Below are 26,299 nucleotides of genomic sequence, written 5' to 3' on the forward strand. Positions count from 1 at the left end.
ATGATGACCACATCCCAAGAAAACCACTGCCCTGCTCATCGAGGGAGTTGTGATTGGGGTCAAGGATCTCTCTTTGCTGCTTGAAATAAAGATGAGTAGAGCAGGAGGATGACTTTGGAAGTTTCTAGTGGTAAATATCCAGAGACTACTATCCCTGTCAAAAGGGATGGATGTTTCAACAGCTAGTCAGCCAATTTCACGCTAAAATTAAAGTTGTCAGTCATCAGGTATCCTGCTTGGTAGATAAGTGATATTACAGTTTCACATACCCAACCTTTTTTCTGTTGGTCAGAATTTGATGCAGAATCCTTGCTGGCATGCTATTGACACACAAAATGTAGCAATTATTGCTAGCATTTTTATTTTCAAGGTTTTTTGGCGCATTCAGCTCAGATTCCCATTTGCTTAGTTTAATACATGTAAACAATCCAATTTTTCATCAGTTCTGCTCAAGAGCTCATCAGTGACTGCATATGGGTGTAATCAAGTAAGCATCGTTTACTAAATTCAAAGCTTAGTTCTTTCATTTTCATCAGTTCCTACTTTTTAAGTTTTCTAGAACAGCTCCAGATTTTAAATAGCATTGGTCAGGATTCTTGTTTGTTTGTTTTACTTTTATCATTTTAGTCCTTATATTTTACTGTTTGAAGTGTAATTCCAGTTCCCCCACAAAATGTCTTTACAAAGACAGATGGACAGAAAAGGTCCAATGTCGTGCTGAAAGAGCCTGTCTTATTTATACAAGATACATTTTGCTCCTAAACAGTTCTGAAGAACTTGCTCATTATATAATAACTACTGAATTTGTCATTCAACTTATTTCATCTTTCATCATTCTGCTCTTCTTCTCTATATACGTGTAGTGGAAAAGGGGAAAAAATAAAAGCTGTAGAGAAGATGATGACAGGAATCTTGTGAGCTGGATGAATTTGTCTAGCAGCTATTTTGCCCCCATGATGACAAACAGATTTTTTTCCCTCACCCTTTTTATCTCTTCTCCCAGAAGAATACAGAGTTCTCTTGGGTTAAGAAAAACTGCTGTGTGCCTTTGCTGGGGAGCAGAGTACAAAGCCATGCTACTTGCTTGATGTCAGGACTCCCAATTGACTTGCTGATTTTCTGCGCTCAGAATTTCGTGTGTCTAAATACTCTTGATGTTTATCTCTGGAAATCCATCCATGATAAAAATAGATTTTTCTCATCAGGAGAGTATGTTAGACTTTTTGGGAACATGCATTTGTAGTGAGTAACCTGCAGTACACATCTGACATCTTTATTCAGATACTGCTCTTCAAAGCAGTTTTTAAGGGCAGAAATCCCTAGTGCTGTGCTTGAGGACTGAGGCTTCAGGGCAGAGGGAGTAAAAACCCTCCCGCTGCAGTGAGATGTGTTGGTGGACGTCAGCATTTCTGCCTTCTTCATGCAGTGCCTGTTGCTGCACCATTATAATCATCAGACTCGTGAAGACAGACTATACTTTTCATTTAGTACAATGGCAGAAAGCTATTAGTATAAAGATGGGGGCTGATTTTTTGACCCCTTTGCATCATTTGTCTTTCTAAGCTTTTTAGCTCAGTCTCTGACATTCTCCAGGCCACTCTCAAAGACCAAGGGAAAGAATATTTGGGTTGAGCACTAACAGAGGGGCAGAGTCCTTCTGCTCACACGTTCCTTGCAGACATGTCCAGGAGTGAGGCTGTACCCCAGAGAGGAGGAGATGTGCTGGAGAATTTTACCCTCCATCACATCAGGTTCAGCACCATCCTTGACTGAAATCATCCTGTTGTCAGGATGCTGATCTTGTCCTTTGGGGTAATTCTTTCCCCTTTCCTCGTGCTTTCTGCCTGTGTGTTTGCAGCTGTTTTTTCTTTTGTCACATTTATGGGAAGTGGCATGCTGTCTTCCTTTTTTTTTTTTTTTTTTTTCCCTACTTCTTTGAATTGAAACAAACATTTTCCCCAGGTGCCTTCCTATTTCTCCCACTTCCTGTGTCTAAGATGCTGGGATCACCCTCGTCTGAACCAAGGTGACAGATGACTATTAAGAGATGTCTTAACAGTGCTAATTACAAACTGTTGGTTCTGTCGCAACGGTAGACTTCGGCAGTTTCACTTCTTCCACTTGCCTGGGGCAGAGTTTCTCCCCATCTTTACTTATGTACTTGACTTTAAGGTGCTTGAATTTCTACTTTCAACAGTTGAAGTTAAGTTAAAAGTTAAAAATTGAGTTAGAAAAACAGCACCAGTTCCTCATGTTCTGTAGGATCAGCTTCTTCATTGCCAGTTTATTTCAACCGTTGTTTACTCATTTCACCATAATTCCCCATTTGATCTTCCTAGTCATATGTTTTGTTTCCGAGCTGTGTAAGCAGCATAGGAATGCTGCTCCATGGTTCACTAACAGCAGTGGGCAGGAAATGATGTTTTCTCCACAATGTTCAGTGTTTCCAGCTACAAAAGGTCATCTGTAGGAATGGTCTGTGTGAGGAAGCACAATGAAGGTGTGGAAATGATTATCTAAATCAGCTGCAGGTTCACAGAGGGCACACAAGAATAGACTTTCCCATTCACTCTAAGCTGGAGGAGGAAAGATTCCCCATAGCTCATGAGTTTCCATATTAAGAAAGAACAGCGCTGAGTCAAATAGCAGAAGTACCAAATGAGCTTGTACTCTTCAAATTACTCATTTTTACCAGTCAGTCCAAAGGTTCTGATTCCACAAAGTGATAAAGCAGAAATCATCCTTTTCAGCAAGCCTTACTGTCTCAGTTACAATGTGGGCATCTCAGGAGTACAGCTCTAATGTCTTCATTTACTATCACAGTTAATGAAAATAAGTTGATCCCTGTGAATGCTTCTTAAAATAATTTCAAAGAGCTTTTTGCATGGAGAATTTCAAATGGGCCACATTACAGCCAAACAGAAAAGGGTTCTAAGAGTCATCATCATAGCAATAAGGCCGTGTTGCGCTGTTACTTCCGTGGTAGAGCCATGTTATAACCATGTTCAAGAGATCAGGCAGAAAACCCTGGCTTGCATCTTAAATGCCATGTTTATAACAAAGCACTTTTGAGCAATGTATCATTGCAGTGATTTATTACTTAATTAATTGTGCAGATAGTTAATTCCATTTGAATGCTATATTAAGGAAAAAAATCTACCAAATATTATGGTTGAAAATCCTTTTGCAGTAAGATGCTCACATACCATTTATAATAGTGGATGAGCTAGTCACATAAAGAGTGAGAACAGAAAACTGCCATTCTTTTCTGCTACTTCGTTCCCCATCATTATTTATGCACCTGTTTTCTTAGACTCCAGTTACTTATTTAGTAAAAAAAGAAAAATTAGTAAATGTAGTTGTAAAGGTACCTGTAGTTTTACAGGTTATTAGACTCAGATCCAGTACAGAGTAAAAATAGAATGTTACCTATTTATACTCTATTACATCAATAGTATAAGATAGACTGTTTTTCCATTTCTCATCTTTAGCTATGGAAAATAGTTAACTAGTCAGAAGTGGTAGTGAACAGCACAGTGGAAAGTCCTTATGAATCAACACTTTGGAAAAAAAATGTGATCTTAACAAAACAGAAGCTGGGAAGCATTAAGCAACCTGTAAATAGTTTGAGTTTACAGAATAAAAGGAGGAAAGGCCGCAGTCCCTGAATTAAATCGCTGCCATAGCCAAAGTTGGTCAGGAACGTAACAAGTGAAAGACAATCCCTTAAACACCCTATACAGTGTCTCAGGGCTCACAGGATAGTCCCACAGTTGCTTCCACACGTGGCTGGAAGTGTCTGTAAGCTCCAAGGCCAGCATGTGGTGAGAACTGCTACCAGTAAAGGCTATTAAAGTGATTGGGACCAGAAGGTGTTCTTGAAGCATGGATGGTGGCTAAACATTGAGGAGTGTTAACTCATTAATGCAGTTTAGGTTTCTTCTCCAAGTTTCCATATGACAGTGTGGATTGGACCACACATAACTAATGTAAATAACACAAAGAATTGTATTCTTCAGTTTGTGTTTTCCATCTGAAGATCCAAAATGTTTGGAAGTGGCATGGCCCAAGCCTGGAAAGAACCACCTGCAGCCTGTAGCTCTCTGCACAGCCTCTCCAGGAGGTGATTCACAGCACCTGAGCCTCACCTGGGCTGGCCTCCAAAGGAGCCTCTTTCCCCAGGGACTAAGAAGTTAGCCTCTTAAATTAATCATGAAAATTGTTTTTTCCAGTGTTAAACAATGCAGCATTTTGATCTAATGTCTCCTCACCCTTGGCTCCCACGCTGCATTGCCAGTTTCAGCAGTGGTGGCTGAGGTCACTAAGCAGGTAGGTCAAAACCCAAACCTAAGCAGTAAGAAGCGTGTCAGTTCTGGTCGTGTCTGGTGCCAGTACAAACCCGACCTCTTACTGTGCAAAGGTTTGCATTGTTTGTAGCCAAGCGTGTGAGAAGGAGAGGCAATTTGCTCAGCGGAGTTAGAAATTATGAGCGTTGTTAATGGTTTGTTAACAAAATGTACAGCAAATTCTTTCCAAAGGCTGCGCTAGAGCTGTGATTTGATCATGCTGATAGCCGGTGCTTTAAAGAACATTGGTATTAGCAATTACTCATAGTTGCTAGGAGGTTTTGACAAACTTTCTTTGATGTACACGTTTCATTGAGCAGCAAGGCTGTTCTCTGCTGGATTGCTCAGCAGAAAAGCTCTTGCTCTCTTTCCAGGTTTTCTAAGTGAAGAATTCAGGTGTGTGAGACAAACAAAATGGGACATTGCTGTGTTTGGGGGGTTTAAAAAGTTCAAATTCAAGTTAAGCATCTTTTAATGTACAAAATGAAACAACATATTGACAGATTTTTTTTATTTATTCAGGTTTATTTATTTATTTGTATTTGTAAATACAAAAGTGAGTGGAGATCTTGAAATTGCATCCCAACTTTGACAGGAAATCCGTCTCCTGCCCAAACCTGGCCATTATCTCAATATGATGATACGGTTTTCATGTCACTCTGCAATTTCACAAACAAGTGTCAGCTATGAGCTGAGATGCCAGTTAGCTTCAGAAGAAATCTGCACAGAGCTGCAGGTGCTGCGAGCGAAGCATGGTGACCCAGCCTCGCTCTGCCAAGAGCAGTGCCATGCCCACCTTAGCAGAGAACAGGTAATTCCTGAGCATATGATCTGCGCCTCTCTAAGTAATCTCTTGCTATGTAATTTAAGACCTAAAATAATTTTCATGAGCAAAAAAAATATTAAATGGGTATTTTGACTACTGTGATTTTAAACATTTTGTTAAAAAGAAGAAAAATACAAGGCGGCTTTTCTTCCTATTTCAAATTAAGAACTCAATTCTCTGGGTCAGTACTTCTCAAGCTACTCCTGTTTTAAGCAAATTCCCCCGTTTGTGTCTTCTCAGCCTCACTGGCCCTTTGCAGAGGGTGAAGCTGATATGGTACAGCGCGGCTTCACCTGTACACCATCCCACGCCCCCACCTGCCGCATGCCCAGCCGCTCAGACGTCTGATCCTTCATCAACAGGCACAGCAGCATGCGGTGATGGGGAACGTGACTCCAACATATTTTGCAGGTATCGTCCTCTAAACAGCACTGTCTGGTTTCACTTCCAAGAAATTAGACCAAATTGAATTGTTTTGCACTGAGTTGCAGTGAGGCAGTACTGTCAGTTTAATTAGCTCTTAACTCCAAGCTCGAAGCTTCTAATAAAGGTGCTTGAGAACGTATGGGTAACGGAAAGAAAACAAATGATGGCAGAGCTGTTTCTAATGAGGATGAAGCAGCATTCTTCAGAAAGGAATGGTGTAGGGAGAACATCTCAGCCCTTCACCAAGCTCACAATCAGCTGTGTGATCTGGAGCATAGGGAGTGGGGAAACCAGCTGGAAAATGTTACACGTTGTGTTGGGCCTCAAACAAATGTAGGGGGAAAATGTCCCCTGCACAAAAGATCAGCATAGGCACGACCACATCATAAGCTTTACTTTTCAGTGTTTTTAGCAGATTTAGGCAACACAGACCCTATGTTGGCCGATTAAACCATGTCAGATGGAATCTTTAACAATTTTAAAGGAAAGATTCCTAGAGACATGTCATGTATAAAGACAAATCTCTCAGGAGGGATTGAATTTGCAGAAGAGGAATCGACTGCAAACACCAAATTCACAGTTGCTTACGTACTGACCAGAGCCCACAGACTGTTCGAGCCTGCACAGCTGGGAATGGAGGTGAGAGTTTGTCTCTGACAACACCTCTGCTGTCAGGGTTTTTTCACATATAAAGTCGATCTGAACCGCAAGCAGTGGGACCAGAGCAGCCTTCAGAGGCTCTGAAATCCCCATTCACTCCTGTATTAATGAACTGCTCTTATTCTATTTTTGCCTCTCTGCATTCTCACCACAGGGAATGGGTGAGGTATATGCAGCTAACTGGATCACCTGTGCAGATGTCAGAAGAGGGTTGATAGTTTGTAATATTTATTTGACTTATTTTGTACATTTTCTCCCTTCTGCCACACGAAATTCAACTTTAGAAGCCAGTAACTTCCCTGGAAATAAGTCTTCATAGCAAACCCTTCTCCGAACAGTTTTGGGGCTGTAGCTTATGGTAAGTAGCTCATTGACAGCATTTGGTACTCAAGTTTATAACTGCTTTTATTGGGCCTTTCAGTCTTGGGAAATACTATGACGCTCTCACTAGAGGGCCAGCAAATGCATAAATCATATGTTTACTATGGTGAATCAGCCATTATGACTTTTTAAAACTTTGCTTTCTGAAAGTATTTGCTCTCTTTGCTTGAAACATATTGTTTGCAACAACACATTTGCTAAGAAGTTGGCAGAAAAAAAAAAGCAAAGACAAAACAGATACAAAGGAGGAAATGTTTCAAAATAAGAGAGACTCATTCTTCTAAAAACATTTGTATGTTTTTTTTAAGTCTCCAAATATGAGCAATTTTTTTTGTTTATACTGAGACAGACTTGAAACTCAACTAGACTTGACATGAATTGGTAAGAAAGCCCTCCTAAAATCTGCCAGTAGAGGAGAAACAACATGTTCCTGTATCCAAAACATTCAGAGGGGAATTATGCAAAGAGATTACTCATCACTGGAGCAAAGTCATGATTTCAAGTTCCCAGCACTGATTTACATCAGGGACGCACCACCAACCTCTCTCCCTTGTGCAATAGGAAAGGCTTTTGCCTTCCCTGCTGCTGCTGATGGCTGAGCCTGGCCTCACCTGCACTGACCCCTGGTGAACACGAACATCTCTGAATTGCCACAGCACAGAGCCGACATGAGCCTGCTCCAGCAATACCAGCTCAGGCAGGTGGCCAGCAAGGTATTGAGCCTTGAATTAAGAGAGAACGGATCCAAACGTTCACCTCTCAGCTGTGACTTCAGCTGACCACTTGTGTGGCAACTTCTATTTTGATGGATGGAAGCATCTGAAACACAGCGTGAGTTCCTGCGTAAATGGAGCTGGTTCAGGATTGCTGCCTGTCACAAAGGTATGGTGAACTTTCAAATGCCGACTGCATCCATTCAAGGAACACACAATGTAGGCTGTAATTAAACAAACAAAAAGAATTTACCATTGTGGTTGCAGAGAAAAGTCTGCAAATGAGGTGGTGTGGTATGTGGATGGCTGAGAAACTGAGAAATGTGAAAAAAGTGAAACAAAAAGAACCAGAGGCTGTGTTAGTCTTAAAAATTTCATAACTTCAACAGAAATTTTGGGATGGTCAAATCCTTGAAGCAGAGGTTAGCAACTCTGCTTGTTTGTCTGTCTGGCTCTTGGTGTTGGCAGCAAGCTCGCAAAGTTGTACATAAGTTTAGAAAAAAAAGAAACAAATCATAACTTAGTATGTTTCACAGCTTCTATCAATTATTTCTGAGTGTGTAAACAAGCCATAAAGGAGTTACAGTTCTTACTCCAGTGATGCACTTTCTGTGCTCTGCAGCTGGAACAGCTTCATGGTGCGGCTCTGTGACCCAGCCGACCCACGTGCTATCTGGGGTGTTTCACATCTGTGGCCTCCTGGCTCAGTTTAACTGCTGGTGCACAGCCCTGCTGGCTGCTCAGGGAGTCCCCTTCTGCCTCCTGATCCTGGTGGAGGGCACATTTTAGGCTCTGGCTTTCTTTTGTCCCTGCTCTGACCCAAGGACCAGCCCAGGATCTATGGGGGGCACCTTGTGGGCATGAATGCTCAGTTGAGGAAATCAGAGAGTAGAAACCATTCAGGAGGGAGAAAAGAAAAAAATAAATTGCTTTGGCACTCCTCATCTGCCCCAGCAGGCTGGCAGGAGGTCCCCGTGGTCAGGGATGTGCTTCCTTGGGGACGTGCTGAGCTCTGCGAACCGTGTCCCTGCGTGCCAAAGGCAGGGGGCCCAGGCCAAGAGAAGGGCAGGTGAGGTACAGAAACCAGGACTGAGGAAGGAAGCATTTGGCCTTGGAGACTCCTCTGGTTTGGTTCTCTGGTTTTCTGCTGCCTTGGACAAGCATTTCTGAACATAGGTGTGGGGCTGGCAACAGGCCGCAGGAGGGCGAGAGGCTTTCTGCACAAACCCCATATGGGATTGGGATGGCAAACGTGTTTCTCTTGCGTTGTTGCAATGGGTTGTTTTGTCTGCTTTTTGGGAAACAGCAGGGGCCTTCTTTTCCCCAATTATATGAATAATTAGATTTGTTTCAGTATTTACAAGCGATTGCTAAACACTGGGGTTTCAAGAAAGCTGGGAGAGCCAGCTCTCTTGGGGGTCATGCTGAGCGGGTGGAGGAGCGGGATCTGACTCAGGCTGGCACCAAGGGCTTTCTCAGCTTCTTTAGGGGAGTTAATCGGATCCTCAGAAGTGCTCAGGTGGCCTCCCACAGCCTCAAAGCTCAGCCCCAGCTGCCCCCATGGTGCCTGAGGTCCTTTTCTGGAAAGGGAGCAGGTTTCTGAGATTACCCCTCAGGGATGGTGAGGTAAGAGCTGTATTACTGGTACATTTGGGGTTATCTGTCACCAGTTCTGCCCTGCGTGGTGCAGGATGAGTTAAGGTAGTGCTCTGTTATACCCTGGCAAGGAACAGTGCAAGTCAGTGATCATTTTTTAAATGACTCCTATGGATGTAGCCATGTGTTTATTCACTGTATGCTCCTTTCTCTTGGCCGGACAGCTCTGAGGTTTTGTGCTGTGGTGTGCAGCTCCTTGTCCTGCCCAGTGAGACTGAGGCAGGGCTGTGCTTACAGGATGTGTTGATGCAATGTGGTTTACAGGGCTTAATTTTAAAGAGCCTGTATTGACCTCTCGCTTAGGAGAGAGGCAATAAGCTGTCCTGCTTACCCGTCAAGATCTCTCTGGCTCTCTAGCCTTGGCACGGCACCCACTGCGGTCGTGTCTGCTGCACAAAGGCAGAAGCTGGACATCTTCTTGGAGTAGGCCTGGGGCTTTCAGGCCAAAGCTCGTTAGCTCTTTTCAACAGGCATTGAAAGCAAAATGTGAGCCTCTTAGGGCTGGGATGCATTACTTCTCTGATGTTGGGCACAGTGAGGTCTTAATCCTGGAGACCTGAGGCATTACCCAGATAGTCGAAGGATTGCAGGGCTGCAAGACATGTCCAGGAGTTGGAGGGGTCATGCATGAAGGCCTGCTGATGTGTCTACACTGGTCCTGACCACAGTTTCTCTTACCCACCCTCAGAAACCTCTTCCGACAGAGGAACCAATGCCCCCTTGGCCGGGACACAATGCTGTGCTCCCAGGCATGGGGTGCGCTGAGCCCAACTGAGCAGCATCGCAAAAATGTATTGAGGTAAACTTGCAAAATGGTCAACGCTTAGAAAAGAAAACAAAGTATTTTAGTGTTTGTTTCTTTTTCAAAATATATCAATGTGTCCATGATGTATTTTTTTCTCAAAGGATCAAACAAACCAAAAGTGTTTCAGCTTGGGGCTGAGTGAGATCTCTTTGATTGGCCCCAAATGATGGTGTTTTGTTGTTCGGAGTTCCATTTTCCTGAGGCTAGCAACACGATCGTTTGGCATCAATCAAAAAATGCTTTCAATTCCTTGCCCATTTGTGGTCTGATGGATCCTCCCTGCTTTCCTAGCACTTTGGGCTGTCATGCTGTGGGACCTCTGCGTTTTCGGGGCTTGTGCCCTCAAGGCAACAACTGCTCCAGGATTACAGAAGCCAAAGTTTCCGGAGGCTCTCTGCATAATCTGACTCCCAGCTTGTTCCGAACATCATTCCTAGTCCCCCATCATCCACCGTGAAGGATTTCTACCCACTCATACAATGAAAATACTTCTCTTACTACATCCTGCGGCAGCAAAAACATCTGTTTAAAAGAAAAAAAATATTTCTGAGAAGGAATTTCTTCCATTTTTATTTAGATTAGTAGTAGTAATAATGATAATGAAAACAAAAATTAATAACCAGACAGGGCCAGTGCTAGAGGCGAGCAAAATCACTGCAACTGCTGGCAGCAGCAAAGTAGCTGTGCCCCAGCTGTTTTCTGCCTTGCCTAACAGATGTCTGGAAAGCCACTGCTGCTGCCATCGCTCCAGAAGGCAAGAGACAAGGCTGGGGGGCACCAGTGGCTGCCAGAAGTGTGGTTCCTCTTAGCCCCTCTCCTGCAGGAGGTAAAAACCTCAGTTCTGGCTACTTTGCGAAAAAGCCCGGAGCTGCTTCCATTTAGGCAGTGTTTTGCACCGAGGGATTTTATTGACTTGCACGAGCTGAGGACAGCAAAGCAGAGAACGCCTTGGAGTTACATCTCAAAGCATCCTGCAAAATGCATTTTGTAAAATACCTTTTTTAAGGATCATTCCCTTAAACATGGGAACTTAGGTAAAGGGAAGGGTTAATTGGCTGACCTAAATGAATGTAGCAGGCCAGTGGCAAAGCTGACTGTTACCTTAGTCTTCATTCATAGGGCCAGGAGAGCCTCTGTTAGTCCACAGCAGTGTATGTATTACCTACAGATAAGAAACAGGACAGAAAATCGATGTTTTTCTTTATTTGTGCAGCAAACCCCAGCTAGTGCACCCCAGAATGAAGCTCATTTATAATATGCCACCCAAGTCCTGGTGTCCCAATGCAGGAGAAGTACACAGTGAATATCCCGATGTCTCTGTGCAGAACCTGCGCAGGGATGAAGAACATCATCCTGCCAAGCAGGGGGAGAGGGAAGGGCATTGTGCAGTTAAGTGCAGTGTGACTTCGTGTGTGATGTGTGAGGCCTTTTTTTCCACTGACGCAGCAAAATCTCAATAGATGTCGAGCACAGGCAGGGCAAGCAGCTGATCTCTATTTGAATTTTGGGAGTAGCTCTCAGTGGGTGGGATTTTCAAAATTTGGGCTATATTTGCAGAACAGAAGAGCAGAGAGCTCCTGGGAATTTATCTGGACCATTTCCCTTAGCTGGAGGGACTTACCAAGATGGGATACATGTGGATGGGATGAGAAGTCACAGGCTCTAATTACCTCTCAGGAAATTCAGGTTAAACATTAGGAAAAAAACTTTCTAATAGTGAGGACAGTTGAATATTAATGGAAATTGCCATGGGAGGCTGTGCACTTAGCATCACTGGAGGTTTTAAGAACAGGTTAGAAAAACATCTGTTAGGAATGATGTATGCTGGATGATCCTGACTGGGGAAGTAATATGAATTAAACGACCTCCCAAGTTCCCCTTCATCCCAATTTTCTTTTTCCTGCAATGTTGCATAGCAGCACTTGGCAGATAAATTAGCTTATGGTGATTTCAGTAGATTTTTTTTCCAAAGTAGATGTTTTGAGTTCTCTCTCCAGTGTAGCATGAAGACATGTTTCAGTCAGCAAACATGCATGAGCAAATACATCTCAGAATTATTAAACTGGGATGCAAAAGGTACACATTTATTTATTTTAGGAAATACATTTTCAAGAGGAAGAAGAGAGGAAAAAATAAGGTCACCAAAAAAGATGCATCAACTCAGGGAAATTTGTGGTTAAATAAGGAAAATAAATCTATAGTAAATCAAAGGTTCTTGTCTTTGGGGAGAAAAGAGAGGAAAGGAGAGGACAAAATGTACATATATCGTCAGAACAGAACCCTAAAAGAGAAAAATTCCTAAACAAATTAAATTATACATCTAACGAGCACAAACAGACTTCTACTTTCAAAAGAGATTTAACCCAATTCTTCAAAGAAACAAAACCCAGCAGTAATTAGTAAGTGCTTTTATCTCTTCTGGATTAGAGCATCCAATAAAGCTCAATTCCTAGAGGTGATGTTTCTCCTCCCCAAAATAAAAATCATTAGAAGATGCTGCACAGTCCTCCTGCTTCAGCCCAGTTAGATGCCACCGAAGTTGGACTGCCTGAGCTGGGCTTATTTTGCTTAGCAGGACGTCAGCTGTGACCAGCCCCCAAATAGAAAGATGAGGAAAAGAACCTCAGGAAACCGGGGCTTCTCCCTTGATGTTCTCATGAGTTAGGAATCAGGCCTTAAATCCCGCTGGTCCCCAGTGTGTTGAAATAATTTGCAGCCAGGGTGCGATGGTGGCGTGCAGAGCAGCCTTGGTGCCCTGTGTGGACGTTCAGTGAGGTGTGCGGTGATGCAGGCTGCCTTGCTTCAAGGCGGGGGGAACCATGGAAAGATGAATCACCACCACAAATATAGGTCAAGGTGGAAAAATACAGCTCTGGAAAGGTTTCCAAGCTACTTGGGGAAAAATGAAGATCAATGAATGTGCTGCTGCCTTTGACTTTTCAGCCAATAGATGCGATACCTGCACGCTGAGCCAAGTGGATGTTAGGAGCCCAGATGAAGAGTGGCAAAAGCTGCCAGGCATGTTCTCCAGCCAGTTCCTCCAGCTCAAACATGCTCGTTGCTCCTCTATGGATTCAGGCATTTCCCAGGGGGCAGCTGCTGCTGCTTTAGTTCCTGTGTTTCCAGAGACTAAGCCAGTCTGCTTCAGCGGAGGTGCCTGGGCTCTGAGCTGTCAGCAAGGTTCGTGTTGGTAGCATTCATTATGCGGTAGCTGCTGCTCTGTCATTTCCTTTTGCTAACTTGTATTTTTGGCCGGCTTTCTCCCCTTCAAAGCCAGGGATCTCTTTAGGCGACCTGTAGGGGCAGGAGCAGCATGACAGAGCACAGGAAGGGAGACCTGCTGAGCCACAAGCTGCTGGCCAGGGGCTCACTTTCTGCTCCTCTTGCTGCCAGTCCCACCAGAGCTGGGATGATGTTTCTGAATGGAAAACTCCTCGCTTGCCGGGACACACACAGATGTAGCATTTGCGCGGCTCAGCACCACACAGGAGCTCGCAGTTTCCATCAGGTAACAAATCCCCCTGTCTTTTTATCCTTCTTCTTTCATAATTACATCATGTAAAAGTTATTTTTTTTTCTTCAGACAAATACCTAAGCAAGAAGGTATAACTTTTGTTCACCAGTTATCCCACAGAATAGGTAAAATTCTTCCATGATCCGTATGCATGTATTTCTTTTTTCTATTCCTATTATTATTGAGATAAATTTTTGAGATTAAGTGAGCTGAAGTCATCTTGGGAAAGCTTATTGTTATTCTTATCATTGAGATAAGTTCCTGTCATTAGGAATGGTGATAATTATTAGTAATAGTGGCAATAATTATTTATGTATTGGTATGTGCATGTGCACTGTGGTTTCAAAGCAGGTAAGAATTACTGCTGTTTAACTGAGATAAAAGTCACAAACGCAGCAGCTGCAATCATGGCACTGTTTAATCACAAGATAACATCTTGTAAAACATCATCTTCCAAACTGAAGTGAAGGATTGCGATGCTTTTCAAGCCACAGGCACGTGTAAGGTGAGTTATGGATTGGGACTGTCCTGGCAAACAGGCTTGATCACGTCATGTCTGAGATGTACGAAGCAGAAGAAGCAATGAGTGAGAAAGCACCGTGGGAGGGGATGCAAGGAAGAGCAGGCACTGAGCCTGGGCATGCAAGGGGAACGTGTCTGCATGTTTTTTGTTTCCCAGTCACAACGTGTAGTCAAACCAGCAGGAAAGAAATCGTTTCTCCCTGTCCTGCCACCTTCGTGGCCAAAGTAGTGAAAGTCATCGGCTGCTTCACTGCAGCAGACGTAAACCCACTGCTCTCCAAGTATCCCAGGTGTTTCCAAAGCAAGGCAGTGTGCAGCCAGAGGAGCTCAAACCCTAAGAGTTGCGTTCTTCACCGCCACAAACAGTTGGGCTGTCGGTGGGGTTCATCCCTGGCCTGCGCTGTGCAAGGAGGCAGCCCGGACAGCCGCAGCCTTTGGTCCTGCAGTTAGTGTCTGGTATGGAGTGGATGTCTCGAGTGCCTGCGACTCCTTTTATTTGATTCTGTTTTTCTTTAAGCACCATAGGATTTTTGTGATACGTTTATCAGACCAAAGCAGTACTACTTTTTGAATTCTTGAACTTTTAGTTTGTGAACATGGCAAGAAAAGCAGTTCCCAGTAAAGGTCATAAAGTCAGATCCAAAAACAACCAAAAGCCTTCTCTTCTTCCTAGGCCAGCTGCAGACGGGCAGGGCTGGATGCAGCCCCAGCGAAGGGAGTGCCACGGTTCTGAGCTCTGCCAGGGCCAGAGCTGGTCTCCAAAGCACCAACCTGGCAGGGATGAGTGTGAAAAGTCCAGAATTTCTCCAAACCCTCCTGGTGAGCAGCCAGCTGCCCCAGGCAACGCAAGGCTGAGCAGCCAGACCAGGTGCTGCCTGGCTGTGCCGTACTCCTGCCCTTACTGTATCATCTGCGGAAGGCAGCGCTTCTGCCTCTGCTGCAGCGCTAGATAATGCTCTGTGCCTGCTGTTGCTGCTCTCCTATAATTACCAGAAATGCTGCTTTAAGAAGTTACAACTTCCTGGAATGATGTGAAAAATGAACCGTTTAGAGCACCAGTGAGTAATAGGTAATTGCAGGCTGGAGCATCTTTAATCACTTTCAGCCTTAAGTACATTTTTGAAGAGCGTGGCTCATTATTACCTTGCAGATCTTGATGGAGTTGTACAATTCTGGTAGCCTAGATTACAAATGAAAAAAGAACTTTGTACACAGGGGGACTGGATGGCAATTACGGCACAGCCAAGCCCACGGGGAACAGGTTTAAGCCCCTGCTCTGCTGCAGGCTCCTGTATAACTGCAGAAAAATCAGAGGGATGTGTTTGTACAGAGGGATTGTAGTGCTGCAGTGGTCCCTTAAAATCCAGGTCCTGTAAAATCAGATTCCTTAGGCACATAAATATGTAATGAGAAGAGTGACCCCCGAGAGGCTGTGTATAGGCTAAGAATTATGTACAGTAGCCAGCAGGAAAGGTTAAGACTTAGCTTTGTTGCTGCCTGGAGAAGGGTGCCAAACTTCTTCTGGGACTTTCTGTGGTCCCAGATACATGCCTTCCGATCTATAAAATGAAGATAAGTGTTAGTGCACAGGTAAATACATTGACATGAGAAGCTCAACTGTAGCTTTCAAGTGGTATATATGCAGACATTTAATAGAGGGTGAAAGGGGCATTTTCTTTTCAATTAACATCTACACAGTATGTTTTGCAGGGCTTGGGCATGCTCTGTGCCTGGGCAGTGCTGAACCAAGGAGGAACCAGTGCTAGTGTGTCTGACCTTCCTTTGTAGGGCAGTGCCTTCCCACGCCGTTTCTCATCACCTGCCCCCGTCTTGTCCCACTCCTGGCTGCTCTCCTCACCAGGGTGACCAGCAGCAGCGTGCACTCAGCCAAGAAGATGTTTCTGCCTGGGACTTTGAAAGCGAAGAAACCACACCACCTGGCTGTAGTGAGGAGAAGGGAGGACGGCGTGCTCCAGCCACAGGCAGATGCCCTCATCCCTCCCAGAGTTTTTCTAGGGGACAGGTATGTCTGGAGCAACAGGATACCTCTGCTACGTGCTGTGCACCCACTCATTGGCCTAAGACTTGTGAAGCTGTGCTGTTGTCCCTGTTCCTGCTCCTCGTCTGTAAGTGCCCTGAATTCATTAGCAGCGTGTTGATGGAAATTTCTTTTTTCCTCCCACTTAAAATATTTGCAAATGCAACTTCCCATTGTGTGCCCAGGACGTTTCTTGCCAATAAAGGGAGTCCTCTTCCCCGTTTTCTTGCTGTAATAGAAGCTTGAAGGGGAAGGATCCCTCCTCTGCCCAGAGCAGTGTGCAGGGATGTGCTACTTTAGCTGAGCATCTGGTCCCTGCATACTGCCTGTTCCCAGGTATTAAATATTGCCCTCAGATGTTTTGGAGAGCCGAGAGGACAGCAGCCCACGAATAGGAAGGATTGCATGTTTTTAAATAAAACTCATTCCTGAAGCAGGGAAGGACAGTGTTTAAAGAAATCCCTTCCCCATGAAGAACCTGGCCACGTATATGATTGGCATTTACACTGGTAATGAGACCATTTCCATCGTAATGAGCTCATTACTATTTTTATTGCTATTGTATTTTGCATGTTCCACAAATCAGGCAAGGAGCTGCTTTTTATTTCCACTTTCTCTTTCTACCATGGAAACTCTTAGGGCAATCCCAGCGTCTGCATAACACCCAGGATTAACCCCTGCAGAGACGAGGAGAGGTAGCTGCTCTTAACTTGCTGTAGGGGCAGGAGAACTGAGTTGTGCCTGGAAGCTAATTCAGAAAGGAGTTCCCACGCTGCTCTGAGCCCCAGCGACAACATGTTTTCATGGACGTATCTCCCCATCAGGAATGTCTGTTCAAAATTAGTCTGTTCCTAAGAGGAAGCTTGGCATATACATTAAGTTCTTTGTTAACAGTTTATTCCAAATATTCATTTGGATCAGTTTGTTTCTCTGATATTTTGCACTATTTTGTTTTAATGAGCTTTGGATATGATAAGGCAAAGAAGTTTTGGCCTTGCAGCAGTGCTCAAGTTCCCACTGTTGCTCAACCAGTCTGATTCACACCCCTTGAGATCCTTCTTGCCTTTTTTTGAGCTCCAAATGTACGTGCAGTAGGGCAGTCCCCAGAGATAGCTCTTGCTGGTTTCCAGTGATCCTTTTGGCTTGGACTGCTTTGGCCAAGCTCTATTAAAACTCTGGCTTTGGGTGTTTACTATTACCTCTTCCAGCTGGCTCCTCAGTAGCCACTGCCTTAGCTCAAACTCCCACTGAATATCCAATACCCTGGAAAAAATCCTCTGCTAACTTCCAGGCTCAGTGATGCACCCGCGCTGCAGCTCAGAGAGGGGATCGAAAGGGGCAGCTCCACCACGACCCTGGGGAGGTTTCCAAAAACCTCTGGAGTGCAAAGGAGACATCACTGCAAATCAGCTGCTGGAAAATCATGCTGCTTTGCCACATTGCCGCCAACAGTAAGTGCAACCAGGCCAGCTTCTGAGGGAGCAGAGGAGCAGTTAGGGTGCATAGTTATGGAGGTGGTTGAGCCTTTCTTTGAGTTCATACCAAAGAATGCATTGATTTGATCAAGAAGAGATTCACACATGTTTTTGCATTCTCTTGGTTGTTATCTGAAATAGGACCAGCCTGTTTTAGCTTGGCAGGTGGGCGAGAGATCATAGACTGTTCAGTATGGAAATAGCTTTCTGCTAGACCGGATTCTTAATCAAAATAACATTACATTTCTTTGGCCACTAGTAAGGAAGAAGAGTGTTAGCACCTCTTTGTGACTTCACAGAAGTATATCTCTGTGTGTGTGACACCTCCAGACCTATTTTCTTTTTCCTTTCTTGTACAATTCAGACATATTCTGCAAGTCATGTGGAAAGCCCAAGAATTGCTTGAGAAAATGAATTGCCATCAAAGAATATTAACAAAAAAAAAAAGTGTGTATGGTGTGTATGTCTGTTGGCTGTTGGAGCTACCAAACTACATCTTGACTCTTGGATTTGGTATTTTGATAGTTGGAAGTTGTAGTTTTTTGGCAAGCTCCTTCTGTCTCATTCATTTCCTCTGTGTCCTGCGGCAGCCAAGACATCATCACTCTTTCAAGCCCAGGGTTAGGGCTGGCCTGCTTGTAATACTCTGTAGGCTTTGGTGGCATCTGGCAGTAGTACTGCCAGCTGTTGCAGGGAAGATAAAGAAGAAAGCAGAACATCAAACATCAGAGCTTTCTTTCTTTCTTTCTTTTTTTTTTTTTAAATTAAAAAACACATTCAGGGACTGGGTGTGTTCAAAGACTCGCAAATGTATGCTGAAGGAAAATTTGGATACAAAACTTCTGTGCCTTTCAGATGAACCTTCTGCTACCTTATTCAGATAGCTCACCAAGGGCATGGGAGAATGAAATAGTATAAATATTCAGAGACAGAATTACATGCTGTATCTCCTTCAGGAATTGAGAAGCTGTTTAAGAGAACCTAGAGTCTTTTTTCCTAGCATCTTAGAAATTTCCCTCTGTCGTCATTCTTTTGTGAGCTTTGTGTTTCACTGATACTTTATGTTTAATAACATATGGAGTGAAATGGGAGAATTAGCAAGAATTTAGCTTCTGGCAAGATCATCTACACTATCTGCCTTTGGCTGGATGTAGCAAGTGTCTTTTTGGCAGGTTTCTGTGAGTGCTTTGGGGTTTGTGACAAACCCCTGCAGGATTCGGGTGGTTCAAATCAACAGGAGCTGGCTGAGGCTGGTTCCTTCTTCAGGGAGTTGTGAGAAGGGGACGAAAGGAGAGGGAAGCAGACTGGTGTCCTTTAGGCTTTATACAGGTCCCATACAGCCTAAATCCCAAGGGCATTCCCCCAAAGTAACAAAAATAGTCCTCCATTAGGCTCTCCTCCATGGAGCTGCTACAAGCTCCACAAAGGAGCTTTTTCCTTCCAACTACTCTCAACATCCCCCTTTTCTCCCAGAGTGTGGTACCCCTTGGTGGGCTCCCATCAACTTGTTAGTACTTTGCCAGCCAGTGCTGGATTTATACTCAATACCATGGGCACTGCGCTATATTTATATATCTTATTCCTTGCTAGAGGTTGATATGTTGAGCTATAATACATATATAATAATAGAGAAATGTAGCCAGGCTGTTATTTTTCAGAAACTGGCAAGCCTGTGTATGTGACTGCTATACCAAGAATCTCAGTGTTTGATCCCAGCTGGAATCCAGAAGGATGAGGGTGAAAAAGTCAAACTCATTTTTTGCAAACCACAAGGGGGGTTTGGTAAGGGACGCGCCAAAGCAGGAAAACAATACAAAGGAAAAAAAAAATACAAAAAACAACCCACAGTAGCAGATACTGATTAAATCTTCCTTTCCACTGTCCCTTTGTACATGTATTACAGTTATTACCCAGAGTTATCCAGTCCCTGGGGTTCAATACATCTCCACTTGCAACTTAACTGAAATCTCCAGTGTCACACAGGACACATGAATGATGCAGGGGGTTAAAGAAGGCAGGGTGGCCAGCATATAAAATAGTCAAGAATTCCAATAACTTGATGACAGTTGAACTTTATTTTTAGAATGTGATTGGCAGGTGTTGGTTGAGTAGTGCTGTGTCCAGTTAGCTCTGAGGGACCCAGTAAAATAACACTGAAGACAGTGACAAACTGATGTCATTGTTGACTGAGGACAATATTCGGGTCCTGTATGGCATTTCTGACATGAAATGATCCGAGTGTCATCTTTTGCTCATTTTTTTTATGGCTCATTTCTCTTTTTCTCCCCTGCTCTTGCCTCTGAGCTCATGACAGGAGGATAAAATGTCAGCCCTGGATACTTCTGTGATAGTCCCTATTGTACTTTTTTTCCCTTTGGAAGAATGAAAGCATTTAACAGCACAGAGGTATTAATCAGTGACTGCAACGCGATATCCCAAAGCCAAGGCTCAGCGCTGACATCAGTGAGTGCTGGTAGGCACTGATTTCTCAACACCCAACGCGAAGATGAGGGCAAATGATCAAGGCAGAAGGAGCTGACAAGAACAACTGTATTTTTGTGGAGTCAGTGCATTCTGTGCTTTTACAATTTATTTTCTTTCATTTCTTGTCAGCGAGGGAATGTTTCGTTTCTTTCATTCCTTTGAATCCCAGTTGTGATTCAGCTATCATATCAGTTTGGATCTGGAACAGTAAAATGGCCATGCATTAATATTTGGACTTGACCTGATGATTAATGGTTTCATGGAAGATGGTTTACAGCTTTCATTCATTGCCTGGGCTGGCCTAATTACTGCCATTGTAAGAGCAGCAGTGTGGCTGGGGTCCTACTTTACATTTTTCACTTCGTTCCTTTTCTGCAGGTCCTTAGCAATAAAGAGATATTGCGGTGCAGCACTTCTCAGGATTAATCTGTCATCGGTGTCAAACCAGAGCATCGAGGATATAAATCTTCGGTCAACTTCTGGCCTCACTGCAGCCAGGTTATGCAATATGTGAAGTACATTCAGCAGCACACTGCTGGAAGTGGTTCTTCTGGATTCTCCATTTGTGTAATGCAGGGTGATGTGAGTATCAAGGCATATCAATGATCTTCTCAGTTTTGCCACAGATAATCATATGCACACATAACAAAGTCTTTCTCCAGAACACATCCAGGAATTGCCTGCAAACAAACTTGATGTTTGTCTCCTACAGGTAGGTTTTTGTTAACAGTGGCCACATGCACATAGCCTCTATGTTCTGCATGCTTGTTTCAGCTATCAAAATCAAATGTGTCTAGAGTTCCCCCAAACAAAACAACCTCTCCAAATTGCCTCATACTGCGATGTTAAGTCACCAAGTTGAATTTCCTAGCTAGCCAACTGTGCTGTTTAATTAGGGTGCCTTTCCAAATCACCTTCAATTGCACCGTTGTAACATACGGGTTGAGATTTAGCCATATGGTCCAAACACAGAAACAAAGCACACCACTAATTGTCTGAACACACAGAACCGCAGCACACTCAGCCAGGCAGAGAATAGGAAGAGATGTCCTGTTTTGTAGTAGCACCATGTTTATTTTACTATGTGACGTATACATTTAAAATGAACAGAGGTCCACGACTCCAGGATCAGTGCTGGTCTCTGCAGTTCATGGTCAAGCTAAGCAGGTCAACGCTAATGTGGGTAGCTCTACAGGAGCAACAAGAAGTGTCATAAGATGTGCATGGAGATGCGTGATAACCTGAGCACTTGGTGCTACCGAACAAAGAGCATCAGAAATGAATCCTCTTCATCCATGAGAGGAAGGAGATGGAAAGCCACCTGCGGATTCCTGGCCGAGTCGGAGCACTTGCAGTAAGTTACCTGGGATGGTGCATGGCTAAGGTAATCTCTCTCCCTTTATCAGGAACAGACAGCACAAGCCCTGTTAATCTCCTTTACCTCCTCAGGTAAAAGTCTGGACATTTTCCAAAGGATGCAGTTCCCTTCCGCTCAGAGTTTTGACAGTGAGTGGTGCAGTGTTGCAAGTAATTTTTGCTATTTCCTATATTCATGACAGACCAAATCCTGCAGCCTTCTGCACAGCACAGTCTGCACTTGCTTGTAGACGCACCTTGAAAGTGGTGGTTGTATTCAACAGGGAAAAAATAACCCTCAAGCAGAACATTTACTTTCCTTCTTTATGCATAATGCAAGCATTTATTTTCTTCCAATCTGTAAGACCAATAAACTGGACTCCGTGATTTCACTTTGATATGATAAGGTAGCAAACAGGTAGTGATGCTAATAGAGAAGAAGCTGTTACTTCAGCTGAATTAATGAAAGTTTTTAAAAAGAACATGGAGCTGTATGCACCCCTAAGGTACATAGATCAAAAAAATATATTAATCCAAGTAGGTTCCGGTCTAGTTTCAGGTAAGATTTATGTGCTACACAGAATGAAGTTTGAGATTAAGAACATGTGTATTACTTATTTATATTGGGCTGTGGTTATCAGAACAGCCAGAGGGTGTTTTATGAGACTGGGTGTCAGTGAATGTCTGTGAGAATTTTTTTGCTTATTTATTCACTTGAAATAGTGTCCAGAGATGCTAGTCAAAGTCAAGGGTCACCTATTAATAAGTATTTGTAGATCTCCCTGGCAATGATGTTAAGAACAAATACCTTAACATCACTTATTTTTTACTATGATAACATAAACTGTTCTTCCACAGCCAGGAAGAGTTAAATTAATCTGAGTTTTAACATCAAAGAATTAGTCTTATCTCAGAGCTGCTCATTCACTTTCAACTCATATTGGAGAGTGATATAACACACTTGCTATACCTTTCAAAACCAGACACTGTGTAAAAATATGGGATTGCACTTGAGACATTGTTTTTGCAAATCCCTGTGTATCTGTGAAAGATTCTCCCTGCTGGAACACTGATGTCCTCTCCTGGGCTAAGCTGAAGACAGTAAAAAGGTCCCAATCTCAAGGTCTCCAGTTTATCACCTTTTTTTTTTCTTTTCCCTTTGCTATTAAACAGACAGAAGTAGACTAGGGATGAAAACAGAAACCCAAGCTGTGAAGTTTGGCCTTTCAAGGTAGATTAAAATTTATCTGCAAGGCTGCCAGCTATCCTACATTCAAAGGGTTATGGAAACCACTCAGACTTTGGGGCTAGAGACCTTAAATCCCCTTCCACCAGGAAAACAGTTGGCATCATGTGCTGACCCTATGGGCATTTACAGGGAGCTGCAGCACAGTAACACAGCAATGCTCCAGCCATGCTGGAGTGGAGAAAACAGGATTTCTCTAGCCTTTTCTTAGGTATTTTTTTAAATAACCCATCTTTCCCTCTCTTGCAATCACATTGACGAGCTTCATTTGTCCAAACAGGAGCTCCAGGTATGCCATGGGGCTCAAAAGGAGGAAAAAATAATATAATGGCAAAAGCAATAGGACTTCATCCAAGAACTTCCTTGAAATTCTAAGAACTTTCATTTCCGTATGGTGACTTAAGTTATGTAGCATCCCAGCTGAAGGACATAAAAAAAAATTGTTTTCCAGGAAAATCTGCATGCCAGCAGTACAAAACTTAAAGATAAGATACACAGGGTATATTTTAGCATGTTAATTCTTACTTGTCATCGAGTCAGTTTCTTTCAAAAGTAAATAACAAGACATGCACATAAAACATTTGTTTCCTGCCATGACATGTGCTGATGAAACTTTTCCTGCCTCAGTTCCTCAGCCACAGGAGTTGCAGTTGTCAACAGACGTAGGTCTTAGCTCCACATTTCAGTCACTTCAAGACCCTTCCTCAGCCTCTTCAGTCAATGTGAGCCAGGAAAGCATCCCGAACAGGACTACTGTTTAGCACCTGAATGTTTCACAAGGTCCATAACTGCGAGCAGGATTTCAGTTAATAACAGGTTCCCTCCCACTGACTTGGTTCCACAGCCATGCATGGGTAACCCTGTAATGCTGACGCTGTGGATTTTCTGGCTGATTTTTGATTTCACAGTAACGGGTTTGTTCAAAGAGAATATATTTAATCTATAGATCCAAACTGGGATTATTAGGAAAGGTCACCTCCTCCCTGCCCCTCCCCAACTCTGCTCATCCTCATAGTCTCTCATTTCTGTTTGACATCATCAGCAAAGCCTGAATTTTAATATTTGTTATATTTAGGGCAGATGTTCTACCCAGCCAGAATCAAGGATTAGGAATTCATTTTGTAAGGCATTATATAAAAATATAGGAAAAGTTGGACCCTGGCTCCAACTCTGTAAATTCATCTGAGCATAATTGTAAAAGCAGGACCAGAATCTAAAGAGAAGCCAATATGATTGGTGCTAGTAGATATTTTTACATTTTTTTTTTTTTCCCCCTTCCCCTGCAGGAGAGCTTCACAGAAATATTGAGTACACAGAAATATTGAGACAGTGGATGGCTCCTTTGCGAATTCTGATATTTTGTACCAAACAAGATTATTGAGGAGCAATAAGAATGACCCCAGCTGTTGTCTGCTGGCAGAAACCTTTTAAATGCCATAAGGACACAGAGTCACTCAATAATTACAAGGAAGGAAGACCACATAGCTTAAAGTGACCAGCTAGTAATCAATTCCTGCTGTGAAAATTTTTGTCGTAGCCATACAATATGTGAAGAAAAATGAGAAGCATGCATAAAAAAATCGGCATTGCTTCATAAATGGAAAAAATGAAAGTTCATTCAAAAATGAATAATGTAGCCAGCATGGTAAGAAATCCCATTGTTTTAAAATAATACCTACTTTAATTGTATCAACCTTTTAAAACAATTAAGAGTGTGAGAATAATCATTTTTCCTTTCATTGTAGTGCTTTTCAGGTGTATTTTAAAAACATTTTTTATCTGGTTTGCTTCCACAGTTTCAACTTTAAAGGTCATCTTGTTTTATCAAGATATCATTCTGTGACAGCTTTTTTAGTATTCTCAGTGGTACTTACAGCATGCAGCAGCTGATCTTTCTTCAGAAACTGTAAAGGAAGTAAGTGGTATGTACACATAACCTAAAAAGAATGGATATTCCTTTTGCATTTCAATTTAGCACTAATTAGCTGATTTCTTCACATGTGTATTTAGAACACAAGGAACAGCTTTGGCCTTTTGAGTAGATTATGCCACTGAGTTTCAGGAAGTAAAACAACTCTCTAAACATCAGAAAGAGAGCACAATAAATTCTACAGCAGATGAAAATGTGATTTTAAAATGCAGTGACATAAAGAATGACAATAGACCGAAACATCTCTGGAATGCTAAAAGAGCTCAGACTGACCACTGGTAGTGTCACACATGAAAAGACGATGAGATTCATCCTGTAGAAACCAAATACACAAATACTGAAATGTTCAAGATGTGGAAACAAATCACCTTTTGAGGAGAGGAGGACAGCACCACTTTTTCTCAGTGGCTGCCCCTTGCCATCAGCTGCCCTGAGGCATGCACTTTGCAGCATTTCAAAAGGACATTGGCATGAAGTTGTCTGCTTAAATATTAACAGATCTCAGGTTTCTCAGCAGTTTTTCTGGTTGTGAAACTTTGTTTTTTCCATTCTTAAATTTACCTGCAACAGCATTGTCCCTGCTTATAGTCAGTTCTTTCCTCCCAACACCAACAGAATTGGCTACAAGAAGGAGCAAGGCTGAGAAGAGAATGGAGACGCTGGTGTCTCTGGGCATGCTGCACCTTTCTTAGCTTCAAAGAGGCAAAGTGGGGAGTAAACACTTTAGAGCACTGGGAAAGTTACCAAAGGAATTGTATGGAGACTGTACCATTATTATTCTCCCCCTCCTTATATTATATCCTCTGTTTTCTCCCCAGAAAAGCTCTCAGTAAGAACCATACTATGAACATAATTTATAAATGAAATGCAGGCCTGGATCAATACCTCTCTCCATGCTGCACGGTAGCATAATAACTGAAAAATGTTCTTGTAATTGTTATGAGGAGAGGGGATTGTTTCGTTTACATAAGTGAAATGTGTTGTTAAGTTGTCTGATGATAAGAGTTGACTCTGAGGTTTCTGTACTCGTGGCAAAATGTCAATATTCCTAAAGCATCTCACAGTCAGCAGTTTCAGAGAACAGGTTATTTGCAAAATAGCGTCCCCATTATAATCTAGTGACACACAAATCTGCTGCTCCCGAAGTTCAGCACTGGCCTTTCCAAATCCAAAGTTAAATGGATTCTGCCCCAAGAGCTGAATCGTCACTGAAACTGCTGCGCTTCAGAGAGATTTGCTGTTACTGAGGAAATTGGGCTCCTACGTATTTCTATTCAATAATTTCCCAGGGACCCATCTGCAGTGCATGGTAATACAGTATATTGCAGTGTTGTAGCTTCTGGATAGTCTAATAGATATGTAATCTTATTTTAGTGGAAACCTGGATGCTCACAGACTTGGGCAGAGCAGTAATTTGCTGTACAAACGGTCCCCCTGAATTCAATAGGAAGCTGTGCAGGTATGGTTTAGTAAGTAAAAGTGTATTCAGACCTCATTAGGTTATACCAATGCATTTACCAAAGTTGCTTTTTGATTTCTACTGTAGGAAAACTCGGGCCCTTTTCTGGTGGGCAACATGTTTTTTTACTTTGTGCAGTAGAAAAAAGTGAAAATTACATTTGCACACAGTGACTTGCCAAAACATTTGAGGCCTTCGCCTGTCTTCTTGAAGTTGTACCTGTTTGAAGGACATTATTCACCATTATTTAATCCTCCAAGTATTCACACTTGTAGTGAGCGCCTTGGTACATATAACACTCTTCCTGCTCCCCCTTCATGAGCTGTTGGCCAGTCTTTGCCTCTGATCATTTCCAGTAGGTAAGAAGTACAAGTAAAGCATATATATCCCACAGTGTAACCATCTTCATTGCTTAGACTGTGCTCCCCCATTCCCACTTCCCTGAGCACGCTGGAAACCAAT

General features: G+C 43.0%; 1 protein-coding gene across 3 annotated transcripts in view; it reads left to right on the forward strand.

Annotated features, from left to right (window-relative positions):
• Positions 1-26,299, forward strand: part of LOC310882115 (uncharacterized protein) — a 179,802-nt gene that overhangs the window by 132,783 nt on the left and 20,720 nt on the right. Inside the window, exons 7-10 of one of the 3 annotated variants that reach the window (XM_083800405.1) lie at positions 5,413-5,583; positions 6,146-6,237; positions 6,543-6,616; positions 6,985-25,837. In XM_083800405.1, the coding sequence (XP_083656531.1) occupies positions 5,413-5,583; positions 6,146-6,237; positions 6,543-6,577 (298 nt within the window). In that variant the 3' untranslated portion in view covers positions 6,578-6,616; positions 6,985-25,837. Of the gene's footprint in view, positions 1-3,636; positions 5,158-5,412; positions 6,617-6,984; positions 25,838-26,299 lie in introns of those variants that run through there. The other 2 variants (XR_014572813.1, XR_014572812.1) reach the window with 2 other exon arrangements.

Source organism: Anser anser (assembly GCF_964211835.1).
Source record: "Anser anser genome assembly, chromosome: 15".
Taxonomy (NCBI): Eukaryota; Metazoa; Chordata; class Aves; order Anseriformes; family Anatidae; genus Anser; species Anser anser.